The sequence below is a fragment of the Sarcophilus harrisii genome, chromosome 4 (assembly GCF_902635505.1).
Source record: "Sarcophilus harrisii chromosome 4, mSarHar1.11, whole genome shotgun sequence".
NCBI classification, from domain to species: domain Eukaryota; kingdom Metazoa; phylum Chordata; class Mammalia; order Dasyuromorphia; family Dasyuridae; genus Sarcophilus; species Sarcophilus harrisii.
The window spans coordinates 12,385,465-12,404,724 of NC_045429.1; the positions used below are offsets into that span (position 1 = coordinate 12,385,465).

The 19,260-nt window shown below is 37.8% G+C and overlaps 1 protein-coding gene across 5 annotated transcripts in view; it reads right to left on the reverse strand.

Moving 5' to 3' along the window:
• Positions 1 to 19,260, reverse strand: part of RAVER2 (ribonucleoprotein, PTB binding 2) — an 85,619-nt gene that overhangs the window by 24,898 nt on the left and 41,461 nt on the right. For all 5 annotated transcript variants that reach the window (XM_031968974.1, XM_031968976.1, XM_031968972.1 and 2 more), the window contains exons 3-5: positions 7,226 to 7,695; positions 3,658 to 3,849; positions 1,694 to 1,811 (exon numbers count right to left, since the gene is read on the reverse strand). In XM_031968974.1, coding sequence (XP_031824834.1) covers positions 1,694 to 1,811; positions 3,658 to 3,849; positions 7,226 to 7,695 — 780 coding nt within the window. The remainder of the gene's footprint in view (positions 1 to 1,693; positions 1,812 to 3,657; positions 3,850 to 7,225; positions 7,696 to 19,260) is intronic.

Here is a 19,260-nt window from a genome sequence, read left to right on the forward strand (position 1 = left end):
GGATTAGAAAGAGAGAAGAAAGTAGGCTGCAGACTTGAGGGCAGTGAGCTTGACTTCAATTCTTAGCCCCAAACTAGATCCTGTCCCTAAAAGGACAATCAGTGGTCACTTAGAAAAGGAAGAGATGACTGAGAAAAGCCACCACGGCTTCATTGTGAATAGTAAGTCCAGACTAACCTCATTTTCTTTGTTAATGGCGTTGTTAAGCTGGTAGATATGGGGATGTTATAGTTTATCTAAGTTTTAGCAAAGCCTTCGATGAGAACTTCTGTTTGGGGGGAAAGATATAGGTTGGATGATCATAGAATTAGGGTGATTAGAACTTTATGAATGGATGTATCCAAGGGATAGTTGTGAACAGTTCTGGAAACAGTTCCCTGGTGTAAGACCCAGGGGATCTGGACATGGGGTATTTGGGAAACTTACCACCAGACAATGACAGTGAATGGAATGGAAACACAGATGACCCAAAGTTGGGTGGGCTTGGGTGGGAGAGCTCACAACACCCTGTACAACAGAGTCCAAAGAGATCCCGGCAGATTAGAATATTACACTTCATCTAAGAAGCTGCAATTTGACAATTGTGAAATCTTACAATTGGGTTCCAAACCCAGCTTTAAAATAAGATGGAGAACTTCTGACTACAGATCACCTGAAAAAGATCTGGGTTTTTAGTGAAATTCAGATTCAAACACTAGTTTAAGAAAGTCACTGACCCCCTTTCTTCCCCATTCCTGCCGTTCCCCACTGGCCTGCTCCCCTTTCGGTTCTCTTCCTTCATTAGAGTGTAAGCTTCTCGAACGAAGGCAGTGGCTCACTTCCTTGTATTTGAATCCCCGGTGATTAGCCTGGCCTGTGGTGTACATTTAATAATGCTAAATCTGTCTCTATGTTTTAAATCTATGTATCCATGTGCATACCCATGTATCCACTTGAGTCAGCACTTGTAGTAAAGTAGCAAAAAGTGCTACAGATAACAAGCAAAAAAGTCTTTGACTATTGGGAGAGAGACTTCTAACTTATTGGACAAAGTGTAGCGTAAGTGTGCTGGAGGAACTGATATCACGGTCTCGGAAAGGCTGTGCTGGTACGGAGGGACTGAAGACACGAGGGGCCAGATCCAGAAGAGGCAGCCTGGGGAAGGGCCTAGCGTTTGTGTCACGGGAGAACCAGTGGAAGGAGCTAGGAGGATATTTAGCCTGGTGAGGAGAAGACTTGGGGAGGGCAGAATCTTGGAGTATTGAAAGGAAAAGGGATTAGGTTTCCTCTGTTTGATCCCAAGGGAGAATCAATGGCCAGGAATTACAAAGATTTAGGCTTCAGGTCACCAGAAAGACCCCTTAAGAACTGGAAGGGACCAAAAATGAAATGAGATGCCAGGAGAGGGCATGGGGAGGGTTCCTTTCCAAGGTTGGTCTACAAGCACAGGCAGAAAGACTACTTGTTGAATATTTTGTAGAGAAGATTTTTCAATGTATAAGCTTTGAAGTCGATGGAGACTAAAGTGCCTTTCAACCTAGAATTTTGAGATTCTGTGCTATTATTCAATACTTAGAGATTTCTAATGTTTACTCATTTGAATGGTATTTTAAACAGAGGCCTAAAAATGTTTTTCTCATCAGAGTACCAAAGTTAATGTTATTTCCGAATTTGGAAAACAAGATATTTTTAACAGCTACGTCCACCTGCTTACCAGCATGTCCATGTAACTGTGGTTGCAGCAAAATCTGCAACATGGCGGGGTTGTTTAAACTCTTCATGATCTGAACTGGATTTGGCTCTGGAAGTAAACCCTTTCGATTATTGCGCATCTTAAACGAATACAGAAATAAGCAACATTAGAACCAAGATAAATGCAAAAGACATCATTTGTTTAATCTTCATTTGGAGAATAATCATATGTCTAAATTTACAAATTAAATCTTCCATATTTACATTCAAAAGAGGCTTATTTATAGCATTCAATGGCTATAAAATTCAAACTCATTTTAAAGGTAACAATATTTTTTGAACTATAGTTCTATGGGACTTTCTGCTATAGAATATTTCAAGACCATCACAAGATGAATCAAGTACATACAAAAAACTTTTGTGGTATTAGCAATTTAATGGATCCTCTCATCATAAAACTCATACATGTTAAAAATGACAGAGGTATAAAAGAAATCACAATGTTAGGTTAGAAACAGATCTCCTGGGCATGAAAGAATCCCCTAGCAATAATGAGACTGCTGTTGGGGTCACAGAATTTCAGCAACTCAGTGTGAAGAGGGAGGCACCTTGGGGGCATCTAGTTCATACTATTCCTATACAAGGATTCTCACTACACTTTCCCCCACTACACTTTGCCCCAAGGAGGGCAAAAGTCATTTGGACTCTACTTGAAGACATCTACTGAGGGGGAGCCCAGAACACTTTTTCTAGGAACCTTTGGGTGGCTAAGGACCTCATTACAGCATTCACCCACTGCTCCCAGAGCCAGCCAATGGGGCCAAGCAGCAGAAGTCTCATCTCTCTTCCACAGGACATCTTTTCATGTAACTGAAGACAACTATCGTGGCCTCTCTTGCTCCCAAGCCTTCTCTTCTTCAGATTAAACATACTAAATTCTATTATTAGACCCTCATATTACATAAACTCTAGGTCATCACTCCCAACTGCCCTGCTCTGGGACATTACAAATGCCTTTTCTGACCCAAATGGTCTTGACCAAAACACCGTAATTATTCTTGTTGATGAAGTCTGGTCTCCAGATGGACAATGACCCATGAATGGCCTCTCTCTGGGTCTGTTCATTCAGTGAGAACCAAAAACATCTTTCTGTACAGCCCCATTTTAACTACAAGCAATCCAGGAGAGACTGTCAAATGCCTTGCTGAAAACACTAACATTTTCCCTGACCTGATATTGAAAGGGGTGTTAGTCTGGTGCGACTTGTCCTTGCTGAAGGCACCCCAGCTCTCTCCAATGATCACTTCCCTTTCTAAATGTTCACAAACCATCCCCTTCGTCATGTGTTCCAGAATTCTGCCAGGAAGGGATGGGAAGCTGCAAATACATTATGAACCGATATCTTCTTTCCACTGCAATGATTTCTGGTTTGATGTAGGGAATTGTTAGTCAATTTCTTATTTTCCCTGCTAAAAGCACTTCTTCTAAAGCTTGTGACAGAAGGCAAATTAGAGAGCAATTTGTCATAGTGGATATTCCTGGACTTGGACTAAGAAGATCTAAGCTAGAATACTACCTTAGATGCTTCCTGGCCATATGATCCTGGGCAAGTCATTTAACTTTTCCCAGATTCAGTTTCCATCTCTATAGATGAAAAATATATATATATATATATATATATATATATATATATATAAATAGAGAGAGAGAGAGAAAATAATAGTACCTACTTCCCAGCATTGTTTATAACACATGTAAAGTCCTCTGCAAACTTTAAAGTGCTGTATAATTAAGGTGCTCTACAACTATTACTATTGTTGTTCAATCAATAAAATGAATGGATAAGAAAACACTTAGACACAACCCTTACTTATCTTGGATAAAGAGAACTGAGGCAGACACCCAATGAGTGACATTGGGATCTACATGAAGCGACTGTTTCATTTCTGAGAACTTTTCTGGATTTTCAAATGCAGTATTCCTTACCATTCGTTGTGCAGCGATCAGCGCCGCTAAAGTACTTCGTCCAGATGCTCCGGGGGCGCAGAAGGATACCTGGACTTCGTTTCCCTTGATCGTCATCCCGTCAGCCACCCGCTGAACATCCTCAGCGTGTTCTGCAGTGTCGTATTCAACTACTGCAAACCCGCCTGCATAGTTCCCTTCATCCTGTGCCAACTGATGCAACACACATTTCATTTGCAAAGAGGTAACTCAGAACGGCTTGGAAATATTTGTTTATAAAATTCATCTAGTCTGAAAGATATTTTTACATTTTTCAAGGAGCACTGACTGTAGGTTATGAGGCTGATCGGCTGAGCAAGTCATTGTGGGTAACGTGGTGCCCATGACTTGCTCTAAAGACTATATGTGACCAGAAGGGAGAGAGACTCACTGAAGAATGGGAGAATAGAGTGACAAATGGGTGCCTCTAGGACACAAAAACACCAAAAAGGCCCCCACCATATTGGTCTGGATCTATGACATCCTTGAAAAAAAATATGCACAAGAATTGTATGGGCTGAAAAGATGTGGGAGTTTTTCATGGAGAACAAGAGATGGAAGATGAAAAGAGGAAAATATGCATCTGTAGAAAGGAAAATGTCCCTCCTAATGACTGTTTAGGGTCTGCTTTGGGAAGGAGGGACTTCCACATCATTGGAGGTCTATAAGCACAGAGCAGGGGGGAGAGAACAAATTAAATATTGTCTAGTGACAGGATACCATGCTAAGCGCTTTTCAAATATAATTTCATTTGCGAGCCAGGTTAGATCACCACTTATTCTGTATGTGATAGAAGGGATTTTTCCAGGTATAACTAGGTGGCTAATGAGGCTCCTTTCAACTCTGAGGCTGTGCAATAGGGGAAAATACCCATAAGCAGCCAGTTGGTCCCTCAGGTAGGGTCTGGACTTGGAGGGAGCGAGACCTGAATTCGAATCCTGCCCGAGACACTTGCCAACTGGCTGGTCCTGGACAAGTCAACCTCTCTCGGCTTCAGTTTTCTCATGTGTGAAGTGGGGATAATGAGAGCATCTATCTCACAGGACTGTTGGGGAAATTAAACAAGATGACATGTGTAAAGTGCTTTGTAAAATATCCTGTAAACACCAGTTATCTGTATCATCACCGCCATCATTCAATGTGTCTATGTTGTAATACCGTTTTAGGTCTTTCCAAGAGCATAATCATAGCATCCAAATAATGACTAGTGTAGGGTTGGTTTGCTTTATTTTCATTTCAAGGATTGCCCATCAATCTTAAGAAGTTAGGTGGGCCACTTCCACTCTCTCTTTCTTTCTTTCTTTCTGAGGCAATTGGGGTTAAGTGACTTGCTCAGGATCACACAGCTAGGAAATAGTTAAGTGTCTGAGACCAGATTTGAACTCAGGTCCTCCTGACTTCAGGGCTGGTGCTCTAAGCACTGCGCCACCTAGCTGTCCCACTTCCATTCTTAAAAGTGCCTATCAGACCATCAAAGCTCAAAAATATAGTAAATCAATTTTCTTTTTTTTTTGTTGTTGTTTTTGTGAGATAATCAGGGTTAGATGACTTGCTTAGGGTCACACAGTTAGTGTCAACTGTCTCAGGTTAGATTTGAACACAGAGCCTCCAGCAAAGCTGGGGCTCCATCTACCATATCATCTAGCTGCCCCTATTTCCAGTGATGAGGAAATGATTCTATAAACCAGCATGTTAAATTCAAATAGAAACTGGGAGCCATTAAATGTACATAAAGATCTGTGGGTTGCAAATTGACAACATATTAACATTATCTAGGTTCTATTATATTTTTATTTATTTTGTTAAATGTCTCAAAATGTCATTTGAATCCGATAAGAACGAATCCTTAATCCCCGTGCTGAAGAAGGGCTCAGATACCCTTCTGTTTCCATATTGTTAAAATTGATTTCATGGAAAGGAAGAGGATGTCATAAATCTTGTTGTTCTTGTTTTTTTTCTTCTAAAGTTATCTCTAGTATATCCACTGCATATAGCATGGTAGTGTGCATCAATCAATCAACAACCATTTATTAAGCACCTACTGTGTGCCAATCACTGAGAAACAAAGGCAAATCAATGAGAGGGACCAAGTCAAGAAGACTTTGGTTCAAAATGCACTTCAACACATACTTGTTTTTGGACTCTGAATGATCACTTATACTTTTTGGGTCCCAGGGGGCTTTCTCTAAGTCACAGAGTGGGTGATGACCTCATTGATAGAAGGAATATCATCATTTGGCTCTCCATATCTTAAGTTTAGGTGTGGAGGGAGAGAGGAAGGGGAAGAAAGAAGGGAGAAAGAAAGGGAGGAAGGAAGGATGGAAAGGAGAGAAGTAAGGAAAGCAGGAAAGAAGGGAGGCAGGAAGTAGAGAAGGAGGGAAGGAAGAAAGGATGAAAAGAAGAAAGGAAGGAGGGAGGGAAGGAAGGAAAAAGAAGGGAAAGTAGGAGGGTAAGAAGGAAAGCAGGAGAGAAGGAAGGAGGGAAGGAAAGAGAATAGGAAGGAAGGAAGGAAAGAAGGAAGGAGGGTAAGAAGGAAGGCAGGAGAGAAGGAAGGAGGGAAGGAAAGAGGAGAAGGAAGGAAGGAAGGAATGCTTGTATATGGATATTTATTAAATGTCTGTTAGATGGATGTATGTTAAGTCAAAAATGCATTTACTTTGGGGCTTTGTTTTGATATTTCTTACTTTTATGTTATGAACTATTATCAGTCTTATTCCAATGTTTCACTGGAGTATTCAGGTAACACAGTTCTCAAAGTTAGGACAGTAGAGTGCGGGGTAGATCCTACTATGCAAATCGGTGATCAGTTATGGACTAGTAATATTGTCTTAGAAGCAGACTAAGAAAATTAAAAGGGACTCACCATTAATTTAGCTTCAGGGTGGTTAAATAATTTTACCACAAGAACACTTAAAAGTGCATTTAGGAACGTAATCTAATAAGTTACATTCCAGTCAAGTGCCTACACTGAGGAAATTACATAGGCTTATAGTACTGCCATTTTTACAAATAAGGTAACATTAAAAAACAAACATCCAAAAAGAACGAATTGCTTGGCCATCAGTTTTTAAGCCTGGGATAGCTTGGTGAGGGTGTTCTTACATCCCAACAGAAAGGCTGTCTAGTGCAAATTTCTTACTTATTTACTAGAATTATGTTATTTGACAAAAATGAGAAATGCTTTTTTGAGTTTTTCAAGTTAGCTATTTATCCAACCTCCCATGAGAAACAGAGGTTTAATTTTTCTATGGAATTAACTATTTCCATTTTCCAGAGCTTTATTGATAAACTTTGTTCAAATAGATTTGCTGAGGGCACATTTAAATACTATAAAAGGCAATTTTCTCTCATGGGTAACAGCAGAAGAGACCCTTTTTCAAATGCCACAGAGGCAAATGTCTTCCACCACAGACTAAGGAAGGAGCAGAACAAAGTCTGAAGTCGCAAGTGTTATTCCCAAAGATTGAACGTGTGTGTCTACCATTGATGGCCATGTCTCTCTCCATACTGGAGAAGGCTTTCAAACCAAGGATCTCAGAAAGGTACCTACCTGACCAAATACAGGCTTATGATTAAAGGAGAAAATTTGCAAGAGCTCTTGGGAGTCCGTGAAGTCCCTGGGGAGTTTATCGATGCATAGGCACTTAGAATGAATGAGATCGGTGGCCAGCTGATTCACATCCATCCACTGTGCAAAGAGAGTGAATCCTCCTATTTGTTTACCCAACAGTTCTGACCTCGCCTTGGCAGCAGAGTCTTTTTTCATGTACTCCACAAACCCGTAGCCCTTGGAATGGCCCGTGGTTTCATTGTACACCAAAAAGCACCTCTCGATGTTGCCAAATGTCCGAACCAGTTCCTCAAATTCTTCGATCGTAAAAGAAGGGGGCAGGTTGGTGACGCAGAGCAAAGCATCTGTGGGCTGGAGCTGTACGGTTATCTCTTTTCCGCGGAGAGAATATTGGTGAAATGTCTGGATGGCATTTTGGGCTTGCTCCCCATCCAATAAGGTAACAAAGGCTGAAAGAGACAATTTGATAAATTCAATAAACGTTTATTAAGTGTTGACTGTATGCTAGGCACTGTGCTGATGGAGGCAAGTTCCATCAGTTCGTAGGCTACTCTTTGCATCTTAATTAACTGATCTTCAATGTCCTTCTCCACTTTATTTTTTACAGAAGAAGAACTGATACAAACCAGGTTAAGTGACTTGTCCAAGGTCATACAGCTAGTCTCTGAGGCTGGATTTGAATATATGAAATAAGTTCCTCGTTCCAATCCATTGCACTACTTAGAGGTGAGCCTTCAAATGACATCTTTCCCTAGGGGCAACTGGGAGATTCAGTTGATAGAACTCTCGATTTGAAGTCAAAAAGATCCAAATTCAAATTTTTCCTCAAAGCATTTACTAGCTGTGTAATCTTAGGCTGTGTGACCCTCTATGCCTCAGTTTCCTCACCTGTAAAATGGCTATCCTAAACCCTAACTCACAAAATTGTTATATAAAATGAGCAACTTATTTAAAATACTTTGCAAACTATGATTGCTAAGTATTTTTTTTACTAGAAATAAGTTATTTGACAAAAATGAAAAACATTTAAAAGATTCCATTAAAGGTTTGATTTTTTTGTTGTTGGAATCAACCATTTTCATTTTAAGGAGTTTTCCTAACATCTGCTTCACTAAATTAGCTGAGGGCGCATTTCTTTCTAAGAGAAAGGAACTGCATCGCAATGAAGAGTTTTATATGGTAATAACCATAAAGAAGTGTAGTGGCTACATATATTATTAGTCAATGTTAAATTTTTAATAAATCATTAAAACAAAATCAAAACTATTTAGCAGCCACATGGATGGAGAAGAGTTAACCAAATACGCTGACCTGCCCTAGAGTTTCTGGGCTAACCGATGCCTCCTACTGTACCCCTTCATAGCCTAAAAATGGACAACTAACTTATTTATTAAAGGTCACATTAAAAAAACAGAAAAAAATGAAAAATGATATTTTCTAGTTATGAATAGGGAAAAGGATGATCACAAAAGACAAAGCACATCACTTCAGCCACTTAAAATTTGAAAATCCTTGGCAGGAATAAAATCAATGTACCTGGGATGAAAAAGAAAGTTGTCAGTTGTATGCAGGAAATTGTTGCATCAAATATCTCTATTTGATAGGAATATCATATTTGTTGCATCAAATATCTCTATTTGATAGAGCTATATGCAGGAACTTGTTACATCAAATATCTCTAATAAGAACCTGGTTTCTAGGATAATATATAGGAAAACATCAAATATATGAAGTCAAGTGTCATACATCCCAGTGTATAAATTGTCAGAATTTATAGACAAATAGTTCTCAAAAGAACAAGTTTTGTGCTATCATAGGAAGGATTGCTTTAGGTCACTAATGATAAGAAAAATAAATCAAAATTGTAAGGTTTCATCTCACAACTCAACAAATTGGCACATATATATGGTGAATGATGAGAACAGTCAAAGGGACCAGGGCAAAATGTTGTGTTGGTAGAGCTACAAATTGGGCCCAACCATTCTAAAAAGGAAATGTCGGATAATGTTAAGAAAATGACTAAAATGTCCATGGTTTTAAGATTGTTTTAACCATGAGACATAACACAAAAGTCAAAGATAAAAATTAAAGTGCTATATAGACCCAAATCCTTACAAGACTTTTTGTGGTATCAAAAAAATGGAAACAAAGTGGATGCCCATCTTGTGAGAAATGTTGAAATAAACCGATATATGAAAGTAATGAGATAATACATCAGAAACAATAAATCTGAAAAATATGGATAGGGAGGAACTAGCTTTTCAAGAGGAAATTCCCTCTACTAATGTACCTTCTTTCCACCATTTAGCCTTAGAGAGCTGTCTGCAGCCCTGGAAGGAAGAGACCTGCCTGAAGTCCTAGAGTCGGTATGTTTAAAAGGTAGAAGCATGAATCCAGGTCTTCCTGACTTTAAGGGCAACTCTCCAACCACTAGTCTACTTTGTCTCTCTTCCACAGGCAGGTATGAAAAAATGTAGATGAACAGATACAAACTGAAGTAAGCAGGAGCCAAATTACAAGGGGCTGATAACTACAAGAATGGAAATGGAAAAGCACCAAAATAGGAAGATGGAACATTGTGTACCTCAAGCTTGGCCCCTAGGAGAAGAAGTACACGTAGAATATTGTAGATAGCATTTGGTTCAGATCGTGTGTTCATTAAATTGGCTTTTAAAAAACTGCTCCCCCCCAATCTCTTTATTCTTTGTTATCAGAGATGACTTTTGTGTAGAGATACAAAGGGAAATATTTGAAAATGAAGGTGATGAAAAGCAAGATATGAGTAAGTATTGTGAAATATTGTGGTCTAAAATAAAATATAACCACAATAAAAAGAAATCATTAAAATTAAATGGCGATTACATTATTTATTATAAATGTTGAAATTCTTTAAAAATGTATGTTTTGATGATAAACACAGACACTTAAATGTAATATTTTGGAATAGATTGGTTCTCCTGTCAACACAAGCATTTCAAAACAAAAGTCCATATTCTTTTAATTTAATCTAAGGATTACCTTCTGGAGAAAATCCAAGGAAGGAGATCTGCTACCCAAGAAAAAACAATTCTACCTCCTGGATTAGCATTTTCAAACAAATCCTAATGAATACTAGAGAAAGGACTCCATACATAGAGACTATTCTGGAACACTTTTATTTGGAATCAATTACATCAGGAATGTAGGCAGACGGGTGGCTCAGTGGATAAAATGCAAGACCCAGAGTCAGGAAACCCTGAGTTCAAATCTAGCTTTAGGTACTTGCTAGCCATGTAATCCTGGGCAAATCAATTCATTTCTGTCTGCTTCAGGTTCTTTATCTGTCAAATGGGAACAACAATGGTGCTCCTTTCCCAGGGTTGCTGTGAAGATCAAAAGAGAAAATATAATTCTTGGCAAATCTCAAGGCACTTTATAATTACTAACTATTATTATAAAGAGCAATGAGGTGGTGCTGCAGTAGATAGAGTGCTGGGCCCCTGAGTCAGGAAGACCTGAGTTCAAATCTTGCCTCAAACCCTAACTACCTGTTGACCCTAAACAAGTCACTTCACCCTGTAGGTCTCAATTTTCTCATCTGTAAAATAGAGTAGAGAAGAAAATGGCAAATCACTCTAGTATCTTTGTCAAAAAAAAAACAAACCAAATGAAGTCATGCAAAGTCAGACAAGATTGAAAATGACTGATCAACAACAATTATTGTAAGAGAATACCAAGTTAAAGTCATCTGGTTTGAATGAACTATATCCTTCAGTAATCAAAGAACTGGCAAATAGGATTGCTAAATCATTGTCAGTGATGTTAGAAGAATTGTGGTAAATGGATGAAGAAAAACAAAACTAGAGAAAGGCAGATAATTAGTTTTCAGGGAAAAACCAGGGTGGAGGGAACAAGCCCCAAACTCCAGGTTTGTGAGCATGACTTCAATTCCTGGGAAGATTCTAAGATTTTCAAGTGGCCCCCTCAAAGAGGAAGTGGTGATTACAAAGAGCCAGCTTACGCCAGAACAACCTTCTTTCTTTCTGGATGTGATAACTAAACGAACTGATCAGATGCAGAGATAGTTGACCTAGATTTGAGCCAAATATTTCATAAAAAACTCATGCTATTCTTGTAGAAAAGGTAGAAATGTGGAAAGGAGAGGGTAATATAATCTGATGGCTCTGGAGATGGTTGAATGGCTGCCCTCAAAAAAGTAATCCTTGATGACATGAGGTTGATTTGGCAAGAAATCTCCAGTGGAAAGCCCCAGGCATCTGTGCTCTGTCCTGCACCATTTATTTTTTAAATTCTACTTTTGATTCTTAATATGTGGGTGACTTGGACAGGCACCTACCTTCCCTGGGTATCTATTTTCTCATCGAAAAATTGGTGTTTGCCATTTCTTTCTTCAACTCATTTTACAGATGAGGAAACAGAAGCAAACAGAGTGAAGGGACTTTCCTGCGGTCACAGAGCTAAGAATCGTCTGAAACTGGATTTGAACTCAGGTCCTCCTGATTCCAGATACATTACCTTCTGCATCAACTAGCTGTCCCTGGGCTTCTGAAGTCCCTTACTGCTCTAGATCAATGATCAATAACTTGGATGCTGATGTTGGCAAGAACGGCATTCTCACTGACTCTGCCAGGGATTCATACTCTACTTCAGGGAGCATGACTCTGATGGGCTGGCCATCTTGTTTAGATGTCAAATGGACGTTTGCTGTAAGGGATATTTTACAGAGAACTCACACTAGGCAAGGGCTCATGTGGAGCTCAGGAGAAGTAAAACAAGAACACTCTCAAGGTATCTCTGAAGAACTCTGGGATTGTGTGACATGGGAGACAATGGCACGGGATTGCCCAGCATGGCTACCAGCATCAGAGAAAGCTCTATGAATAAAGCAGAATTGCAGTAGCTCAAAGGAAATATGAGATGCATAAATTTAGAGACACGCCACTCCAAATGTTCCGGAGACTATTCGTGCCCAACTTGTGGCAGAGCACTCGTACTGGTCTCCTCATCCATAGACAGACACACACAGGGCCATCATTTTAGGCCTCCTAGAGAACAAAGACCAACAACTAACTGACCAACAATCAGTTCTCTGGGAAAAGTTTAATTCGAATCATGAACGCTTTCTAAAGTTTAGAGAAGAATGAATAACTAAAGCAAGCTCAGAGTTTTAGCATTTATCAATTTCTAGGTGTAAACACTGAGAATTTAGCAAATCAACTGGAAAAATTTGAACTGGCCCCAGCACACCCCCCGTTACAAGTGTACAAAAGTGGAAAGAAGTAGAAGGTGCCAAGTCCTCCCTCAGTGTGATGTCTTCAATCAGAGGCCAGAGGTTTACTTGCCAGGATTATTACACTGACCATTCCTTTCTGATATGGGTCAGAGCAGATAGTTACCAAAGTGCCTATAAACTCTAAAATTCTACAATTTCCAATTTATGAAATCCATATAATTTTTTAAAAGCTAATTATTTTTCACATTTAAAAATATTTTGATGTCCAAGTTGTCTCTTTCTCTCTCTCCAGCTCCCCCCTTACTATTTGAGAAGGCAATAACCTACAAGAAATTGTCTACCATTTTAGGAAGAAAAGAGGAGAGAAAAGTAGGAAGAAAAATTTGGAACTCAAAATCTTATAAAAATAAATGCTAAAAAATTTCTTAACATGTAACTGGGGGAAATACCTTTTTTAAAGAGAAAATAAAAGGGAATGATAACAGCAACAACAAAAAGAAGGCAAGCAATATGAACTCAATTAGACAGGTGAAATTATATAAAATCCTATTTCCATATCAACCATGTAGAAACCATAAAATTTCAGGTCTTACTGATTACTTAGTCCACTTTCACACCAATGAAATCAAGAAGACTTTAGTTGCTGAAGTAGAATGTAGCAAGAATGTAAAAAAATTATACATTATGTTAGGAAAACACTTTTAGGCAATGCGTTAAAAATTACTGAGGCTCTTTTGGGGAATGTTTCCAGGTTAAATATGCTATCATTCCTAGTTCATTCCTTAGTTCATTCATTCACCAACAATTTATTAAGTGTTTACTATGTGCCAGTACAGAAGATAGAAAAATAAAAAATGAAAATCCCTAGAATAGAGAGGATAAAAGACAGATCATTATGATAAATTAAATACAAATAATATCAAGCATCATTTTCCCCAATTCCCATATATGTGAAATGTCAAAAATTTTATTTAAATAATAATTATCCTATCATTGGTGGTGACCAATATGTGAGTCAATGTGTGAGAAGAGCTACAAGAGTCAAGAAAACCTATTATCTTGTAGATAAAATGTCTCCTTACTTATGGATTTCCTTGTGAAAGTTTCAGTAAACACACAGAAATCTTTGACTTTGGTACCAGAATCCCATTACAAACTGGCATCCTCCTACCAGTTTTGCCACGGTTTTGTCTGCTATCAGACGGGCCAACATGATGCCAGGCCAATCTCAACGGATTTTCCTGATCTTCTCTATTTCAATAGAACCCTTTCCTGAAATTCTGCTTTAGGAAGCTCTGGTGGCAAGATTACAACTTAAAATGGTAAACATCTTTTACCAGCTCACCTCTGAGTCATTTATTTCTTCTGATACCAGAGCATGATGACAATTGAGAAGGAAAAAAATTAATTATTCAAAAGGAGAAATATGTGCATATTAAAAGTTTTATTCCTTCGGACCAAAAGTTTTGGTAAGTTTTCACAATGATGATTGTACAAACTCCTAAAACATGCCTCTGGATCTAGCCCAATACCTCACATAGGACACCCTTAATAAAAACTTGCTGACTGAGTGATTGAATAAAGAAAAATAAGGAAGCAAAGAGCAACTTGAGGAAGGAGAAAGTCCTAATTCTCAGGGAAGGCCATAAGATGTGCCATTTAAGCAAAGCACTGAATGGAGATCAATTATTCAACAAGCATTTATTTGGCAAATACTCTGCTGGAGGCCCTGAGTGCTGTTCTGTGTTTCACAGATACAAAGAAAATCAAAATCAAAATGGCCTCTGACCTCAGTGAATTGACGTCCTAGAGAGAGATGACATGTACACAGATCAAGTTGATACAAATGGGATAGAAGATAACTGAAAGAGAGAAGATACTAACTGCTGGTGAGGGGCAATGGACGTAGGGGGTTATTGAGAATCAGGCAGAAAGAAAACTAGGAAAAAAGATTGAGTCAGACTGAGTTAAAGAGGAAATGAATTCTAGACCCAGGCAATGGTTTGTGGGAGTCCACGTTTCCAGGTGATGGAATGGTACAGTCAAGGAACAGCTGATAGCTCAGATGGGCTGGAACAGACAATGAGTGAAGAGAAATAAGGTGAAATAAATCTGGAAAGGTAAGTGTTAGCCTGATTATAAACGAGCCTTAAATATCTCTTGCAACATTTCTTCCTTTCATCTTCTTTCTATTTCCACTGCCAAGAACCTAGAAGTCTCTAGTACCACCTACCTGGTTTCTATAATAGCATATTTTAAAAATTAAATATACTGATATATTTTTCTATATTCTCATAATTTCCCCCATTCTTCCCTCTTCACCTCCCCCTCTTAGGAGACATTCCATATAACACATGATACTTTAAAAGACAAAACAAGGAAAAATGGAATATAACTGATCTAAACACCGAATATGTGTACAACATTTCTGAATCTTGCACCTCTGGAAAAAGGTAGGAGCAGGGTAGAATTATCTGCCTTTAGCTCTTCTTTTGAGCCACATTCTTTCTTTATAATGCTCTAGCATTTACTTTTGTGTTTTTGTCTTTCTGTTATTCATTGTATATATTGTCCATTAGGTTCTGCCTACTTCACTCTCCATTAGTTCAAGGAGCCCTCTGTATTCAGTACACATATCATTTCCTATAACACAGGAATATTCCATTACACTTATATCTCACAATTTGGCTAATTATCCCATAAGCGATGGGCATCTATTTAGTTTCCAATTCTTTTCAATCACAAAAAAAGCCCCATTAAAAATATTTTGGTGTCTGTGGGACTGTTCTCCTTATCAATGGCTTCCTTGGAGTATTAATGGAATCTCTGCGTATGAAGACTCTAGCCACCTTCGTTTTCCAAAACAGCAGTACCAAATCAGTCTCCCCTTCTGCTCCCATAATGCATCAGTGTGTTTATCTTCCCATAACTGTTCAACATTGACTATTACAAAATTTTATCATCTTCGCCAATTTGCCATCCCTCTGCCGAGAATACAAGGCGAAACTCAAATTATTTTGATTTGTATTTTTCTTATTAGTGATTTGGAGCATTCTTTCATGTGGTTAATACTTTGTAATTCTTTTGAAAACTGTTCAGATCCATTTTTCTTCTGAGAATGTTTTTGGATCTTCTATCTGTATCTTAATTGTTTCTATATCGTGGATATCACACTTTATCAGAGAAATTTGATTCAAAGATTTTTCCTCATTATTATCCTAGGTGCATTAATTTTATTTGTACAGAAGCTTTTTAAATTCACATTAAATTATCTATTTTATGTTCTGAACTTTCTGCCATCCTTGGTTTGGTTAAGAATTCAAGAATATGAATTTAAGAATATGATCTTCTCCTGCTTTTTAATGATACGATTTTTAATAGCCACAATGTTTTGTGAAACCTAGCATAAGGTATTGGCCTAAGCCTATTTTCTGCCAGACTGCTTTCCAGATTTCCCACTTTTTTTTTCAACTAGAGAATATTTTCCTAAGTGATTTATGTTTTCCAGTTTATTATATTCCATTTTTTCTGATTCTCCCTTGTCTAGTCTATTCCACTGATATTTCTCTCTCTCCCTCTGCCCCCCCATTCCTTTCTTCCTTTTCTCTCCCTATCTTCCTCCCTCCTTTTCTCTGTCTCCTTCTCCCTTCTCCTTCCTCCCCCTCTCTCTTTCTCTTCCCCCTCTTCCTTCTCTCTCTTTAACCAATACCATATGGTATTGCTTTCAATAATGTAATTTGAGGTCTGGAACTACTATTACCCCATGTCTCTACCTACCTACCTCTGGAAATACTACCCCCTACCTATAGCTCTACTTTATTCATTGTTTTCCTTGATATTCTAAATACTTTATTTTTTCCAAACAAATTTTATATTATAATGTTGTAAACCATCCATCTGACAATTGGATTATTACAGCATTAAAACTGCAGATTAATTTTGATAGTGCTATTGTTTTTATTATACTGACACAGCCCAGCCATGAGAATTGACTACTTTCAGTTATTTCAAGTTGCTTGTTATTTCATTTTTTCAGTTTTTTGTTCTCAATTAAACATACACAGATTTTTAACATTGTTTACAATTGAGTTTCATATTCTCTCCCTCCCTTCTCTCTCCCTTTTTGTGAAGGTAAGCAATTAGATAGAGATTATACCTATACCATCATGCAAAATGTTTATTGTTAGCCATATTGCCAAAGAAAACATAGACAAAAACCCCAAACAACCTCTAAACCAGAATGTTAAAAAACACTTAAAAAGTATGCTTCACTTTGCATTCAGACTCCAACAATTCTTTCTCTGAAGGTGGATAGGATTTTTCATTATAAATCTTTTGGAATCATCTTGAATCACTGCATTGCAGAAAACAGTTGTTACTCAAATAGTAGATTATTGCACGATATTGTTGTGACTGTACAATGTTTTTCTGGTTCTGTTATTTCCTTAACCATAATTTTGAGTGTTTCGGTTGGTTGATTTCTTGGAGACTTCACATAATTTGTAGATATTGGAATGGGATTTCTCTTTCTACCTCTGCTTCTTGAATTTTGTTATGATTAGATAGAAATGTTGATTTTCAAGTTTTATGGCCTGCAATTCAACTGTAAAAATTTGAAGGAGGGAAGAAACAAGTCAGAGAAGGAGTTTGCTCCCTTGATCTATTAGAAGGGAATAGAAACAGGTCAGAGAACAGAACCCTAAACTTTCTGCTCTTGACTACAGTTAATTATAGGATAAGCTATTGTTCAATCCTCCAGCTTAGCTGGAAAGGGTGATTCAAGAATTCTTATTATTTCAAGCCCCACCAACCAACTGCAGCTAAATCCTCAGCTTCTCCTCACAGAATGTAGAAGGCAGTATCTTCTCTCTCCCATTCAGAGCTCTGACGGATAAAGAGAGCAGTTCCTTTTTCCAAGGGATTCCAAAGGATTCTGCCTTCTTCCTAAGAGAAAGTCACCTTCTTCTCAATGAAGGCAATCTAACTGAACCATTGGAGGGAACTAAATGAGCTCTTTTGTTCCCCATGTTCTTGATTCTATCAGCCAGAAGGTAACTAATTATCATAAGGCTCCCCAGGAAGGTGCCTCCCATATTCTTCTGCTCACCAGCCCTCAAAAGCTCCCTATTGATGGCATTTTGAGCCTTTTTTAGAACCAAGGACAACTTATCTTCCAGGTAAAGTCCAAGCTTAGTTATCTACAATGTGACCTGATCCCATCTCTGTAGTCAAATCACAAGCTTCTCAGATGAGAGCTGGGAGAGATTTTCAAGGTCACTAAGAAGAGTCCCCTCAATGCGCAGATGAAGAGACTGAAACAGACTGATTAAATGAATTAACCAAGGTCACCTAGCTACTACATATTTGGGATTCAAATTCAAGTCTTCATGAAGGCCAGTCCAACACTATTACTCACCCTACCACCTAATGACCTCTCTACTTTCTAATCTATGGTGCTAGCAAGAATAGACTTTGGATACCTCCATGCTTTTTCTCATGTTCTTCCTTATTCCAAAAATGTCCATTTATTAAGGATTATTAATATTGTTATTTTGGAATCAAGAAAGGTAGCCTCAGAAGGTTCTGCCACTGGCAAATTACTAGCAGAAGAGATTAGAGAGAATAAGGGAAAGGGCTCTATTGCCAAAGCATTAATTGTCACCAGGAGCTCCTAAGACCAAGTCTGTTGGCAACCCCAGTGGGAACCAGGACACAATTTCACCAGACATTTAGAATAGCTGAAGTGAACGATTCATTGGTAAATGTCTTCTGTGTGTACCCTAGACCCTGTGTTTGGTCTGTAGCTAATAATATAAAAACAAAAAAGAAAAGAAAAGAAAAAAGCATCCTAGACTTTAAAACCTACCATGTAGCAGTTATTACCAAAACCATCCTATACTGGACAAAAATGAGGTCAATGGAATAGAATATTCAATCAAGTGCAGAAAAAAAAATTCATGTTTAATAAATCAAAAGAAAATTAAAACTGAGAAAAGGATTCTCTAATGAATGTACTTGAGAAAACTGATTGGCAATTTAGTGGGAAATGGATTTAGATAATCATACTGCACCATGTACTTTGGCACATTTCACTTAGATTTTAGACAGATGTAAAAAGTAACAAAATATTAAAATGAAGCAAAAAATAGATGAGGTGTTTAGTTAAATTTTGGAAGGAAAATATTTTTCTTCCATTCAGCAAAGAATTGTAATGGATAAGACAGATGTGATTGACAATATTATTATTATTATTTTTTTTTTTTGCTAAGGCAATTGGGATTAAATGACTTGCCAGGAAGTGTTAAGTCTCTGAGGCCAGATTTAAATTAAGGTCTTCCTGACTTCAGGGCTGACACACTATTCACTACATCAACCAGCTAGCCCCCACAATATTAAATTTTTAAAAATAAATTCTAGATAACAAAACCAACATAAATGACTAAAAATAATATGGGAGAAATATATTGAATGTAAAGGATAAGAACTTGAAATCTAAAATATACAAGAAATGCTTTTAAAATGTATGATAGCAACACCAGGTTCATAATGAAGAAATGATCAAAGATCATGAACAATTTTCAAAAGGGAAAACAAAAAATTATAAGTAGCCAGCCACTGGAAAAAATATTTATTCTCATGAATAATATAATACATGTGAATTAAAACCATTTTGTAGTATCCCTTCATACCATTTACATTGGCAAAAATAATCATAAGTAACAAAACTCAAAAGTAGAGGTTGGAAAAGCAGTTGCACATTCTCTGCTGGTGGAATGGAATG